This window comes from Olea europaea, unplaced genomic scaffold (genome assembly GCF_002742605.1).
Source record: "Olea europaea var. sylvestris unplaced genomic scaffold, O_europaea_v1 scaffold1752, whole genome shotgun sequence".
Taxonomy (NCBI): Eukaryota; Viridiplantae; Streptophyta; class Magnoliopsida; order Lamiales; family Oleaceae; genus Olea; species Olea europaea.
Genome location: NW_019235239.1, coordinates 157,369 through 161,359, shown reverse-complemented (window position 1 = coordinate 161,359; position 3,991 = coordinate 157,369). Strand labels below are relative to the sequence as shown.

General features: G+C 38.0%; 1 protein-coding gene across 1 annotated transcript; it reads left to right on the top strand.

The window, feature by feature from the left end:
* Positions 1-427: 427 nt before the first annotated feature.
* Positions 428-2,820, top strand: LOC111377972 (subtilisin-like protease SBT5.4; the record flags this gene model as incomplete). The annotated part of the gene is made up of 6 exons (XM_023001131.1): positions 428-994; positions 1,070-1,164; positions 1,248-1,493; positions 1,636-1,750; positions 1,833-2,046; positions 2,127-2,820. Coding segments are annotated over 6 exons (1,773 nt in total), but the record flags the coding sequence as incomplete, so codon positions are not given.
* Between the last annotated feature and the right edge of the window lie 1,171 nt (positions 2,821-3,991).

The window sequence follows — 3,991 nt, the reverse complement described above, 5'->3', positions numbered from 1 at the left end:
ATTCTCAATGATTATGCCTTTTGTTCTTTTCATTACTTTCTTTGACCGGCTTTTTTCTTCTTAACACTGTAAGATTCAAATAAAATTCCATATCTTGCTATTGACTGCACATTAAGTTGTATAGATTATGCATAACTTTGCATAATAACAACTTGTTATCGAAAAAGTCGAGTTCTATTGATGGTAATGCAATTGATTATTTTATCATTATCTCCTTTTTCATTTATATTTTTCTCTTTTGTGTTTGCACGGGCTTATTTGGGGGGTCTCGACTCACTTCTGCCTAGTTAGTGATATTGCGTGCTTTTCAATATTTTTCTCAAGTCAATTGAGTGCTTGTTTGCTGGTTATATATATCAGTATTCAAATGCCTTGCTCACCATTGAAATGTTCTTCAAGAATATTGAAATATAAGACAAAGTGCTGAATTTATTTATTGTCTGAAAAAAAAAATGGCAGGAAACTAATTGGAGCTAGGTACTTCAATAAAGGGTATGCAGCCTATGGAGGAAATATTACTTCTAAAGTGAGTACGGCGCGAGACTATGATGGTCATGGCTCCCACACACTATCCACTGCAGGTGGAAACTTTGTCCCCGGAGCAAATGTATTCGGTGTGGGTAATGGAACGGCTAAAGGTGGTTCGCCAAAAGCCCGAGTAGCTACATACAGAGTGTGCTTTCCTCCAATCAACGACTCAGAATGCTTCGATTCTGATATCATGAAAGCATTTGATGCAGCAATAGATGATGGAGTTGATGTGATTTCATTGTCTCTTGGTGGAGATCCTTCTGATTACTTTGATGATGGCATAGCGATTGGATCGTTCCATGCTAATAGGAACGGTGTAGTAGTGGTAGCTTCTGCTGGAAATTCAGGACCAATCCCTGGAACTGTTTCAAATACCGCACCATGGCTTTTGACTGTAGGAGCAAGCACCATTGATCGGGAATTTCAAGCAGATGTTAAACTGCAAAATGGACTGTACCTAAAGGTAGCATTTTTCTGTTCAGAAGTTAGTTTGTTTAGGCTCCCCACAAGCTTATCTTTTTGACTCTGCTGATATCAGGGGACAAGTCTTTCTAAACCATTGCTGACGGATACATTTTATCCACTTATTAGTGCTGCAGTCGCTAAAGCTGCCCATGCAACAGCCGAGGATGCGTAAGAACGTTCTTTCTTAAACCCATGATTTTGGTCTTATTGTGTTTCTTGGAAATAATTGATTATTTGATAAATTGATACAGGATACTCTGCAAGGCAGGAACACTAGACCCCAAGAAGGTGAAGGGTAAGATTTTGGTATGTCTTAGGGGGGAAAATGCAAGAATGGAGAAGGGTGAGCAGGCTAGACTTGCTGGTGCTGCCGGTATGATTCTCTGCAACGACAAGACAACTGGCAATGAAATCATAGCAGATCCTCACGTACTTCCAGCCACTCAAATAAATTATACTGATGGTGTTGCTCTCTTTTCCTACGTCAACAAAAACAAGTAAGAGCATTCTCTCTACATTCGTCTCTATCTCATGTCTAATCTTTCGTACTAAACTAGTTACAAAAGTATTTCTATCTGAGAGACGACCCCTTGTTCCCCTGTAATGATCATACACTTATCATTATATTGATATGTGCAGGAATCCATTAGGATTGCTTACACCGCCTAAGGCAGTGGTGAACATTAAGCCTGCTCCATTTATGGCTTCTTTCTCCTCCAGGGGACCAAATACTGTCACTCCCGAAATTCTCAAGGTTATGTTTCATAGGATGGACTAGAATCTTATCCATTCTCTTGTAAATTTTGTTACTAAACAGAAGTTTATCGTGTCTCCAGCCTGATATTACTGCTCCTGGAGTAAATATCATCGCTGCCTACTCTGAAGGAACGTCCCCTACAGAGAATGCGTTTGATACCCGAACAACTCCCTTTATTACAGAATCCGGAACCTCTATGTCTTGCCCTCATGTTTCTGGCATAGTGGGATTACTAAAGACTCTATACCCCAAATGGAGTCCAGCAGCAATCAAGTCTGCCATTACGACAACTGGTAAAAACTTTTAATTCTCATTGTGATCATCGCCATGGTAAGCTATTACCTCATTTTTAACAGATTTTGTATGTGAACAGCAAGAACAAGAGACAACACGGAGAATCCAATGACCGACGCGGGTGAGAAAAAAGCAACACCGTTTGCATATGGTTCTGGACATATTCGACCAAACCGAGCCATGAATCCTGGATTAGTCTACGACTTGAGTGTCAACGATTACTTGGACTTCCTCTGTGGCATTGGTTACAACCAGACACTGCTTAGCAGTTTCACAGGATCAAATAAGCCTTATGATTGTCCAAAGAAGTACAGTATACTGAACTTCAACTACCCTTCCATAACAGTGCCAAATCTCTCTGGATCAATCACAGTGCACAGAAAACTGAAAAATGTTGGCACACCGGGCATTTACGCAGTCCGTATCCGTCAACCGGCAGGATTTTTAGTTTCTGTGGAACCCAATATCTTGAAGTTTGATAAAATTGGTGAAGAAAAGAGCTTCAAGTTGAAGATAAAATCCAAAAAAGCGGATAATGACGGTGAATATGTGTTTGGGGAATTATTATGGTCAGACGGCAAGCATTATGTGAGGAGTCCAATTACAGTCTCTTGATTGGGCTTAACCCATTACTAATATCTTGAATTTTATTTTTTATTTATTTTTTCCTTTTTTTCTTTCAGAATTCTTTATTGGATAAATAATGTCTAGATTGGTAAAGAACCGATGTTTATAAGTTTAAGTTAAAATTAATAAAAGTTTTCTATTTATTTCATGAACAATGTTGTTATTATCATCGAGTATCTAGCATTTGGATTGTTAATCAAACTAGTTATATTGGATATCACTCCTTTATGTGGTATTTCGCTCGCCTTCTCCCACATTCTTCTGCTCTGGCACACTCCATTAGACCCATCCTACAATACCAACATCAATGAATGCTATCATTCGGACAATGTGTTCGTGCTTTTTTCTCATCCTAAGGTACCTGAGGTTGAGCTGCGATCCATTTTTGATGAGATCATTCTTGCACATCGATTTGGACCCTCTTGTTTATGTACAGATGCAGATTTTTCTATTACAATTCAGTGCATCACGCTTGGAAGTGGACTTGGTCCATCCAAGCTACTCTCAAACAAATTAGTCACTTAGTCCCTTTCGACCTTGATACTATTTTTCATATTTATCATGAAGAAAACTAGGAAGCTGACTCACTAGTCGCAGAGGGACGTGAGCAACGCTGCTCTCAAGAGTACAATCATCTTGAGTTGTCCTGATGATTTGGCAACCTAATACAGATTGAAAGATATGGACTTCCAGCGTTTATAGGCCTTTAGGCATTATTGTTTTATATTTCGCATTTGTACAAAGGTAGTACATCCTCATTTACTGTTTTACATTTTCTTAACTTTGATGGGAGTTTAGGGTTTTACCCGCTACATTGTATTCGTTTATATTTTATTTATATCATATTAGGAGAATCCTAATCGCTCTCATCCTGTCTCGATGGAGTCTAAAAAATACACAGATTGTGACATTGATTTATTGATAAAAAGGGAAACACGTATACACCTATTTATTTAAGTTGTTGACATGTTTTTTCTTTATTTTTTTTTCCCCGCATTTTCTTAAGCAAAAAGTTATACATTACTTGCTTGAATGATTTTGATTAGCCGAATTTGATTAAAGAATAAAGTGACAAATTTTAAGGAATTAGGGAACAAGCAATACACAAATTTTATGTCCTCTAATTTGAACACACATAAAAAGAGAGATCGAAAGAAAGGCGGAGAGAACTATGCTTTGGTAAAAGGTGTGACAGATGGCGTGCATTTTTTATGTACTAATTTTGTGTGGATAAAAAGGGTTTCATTTAGCTCCAAATCCCATAGCATGATGATCACAGCAAAACATTTATTTGTGTAGCAATCATCTAACGTTGTT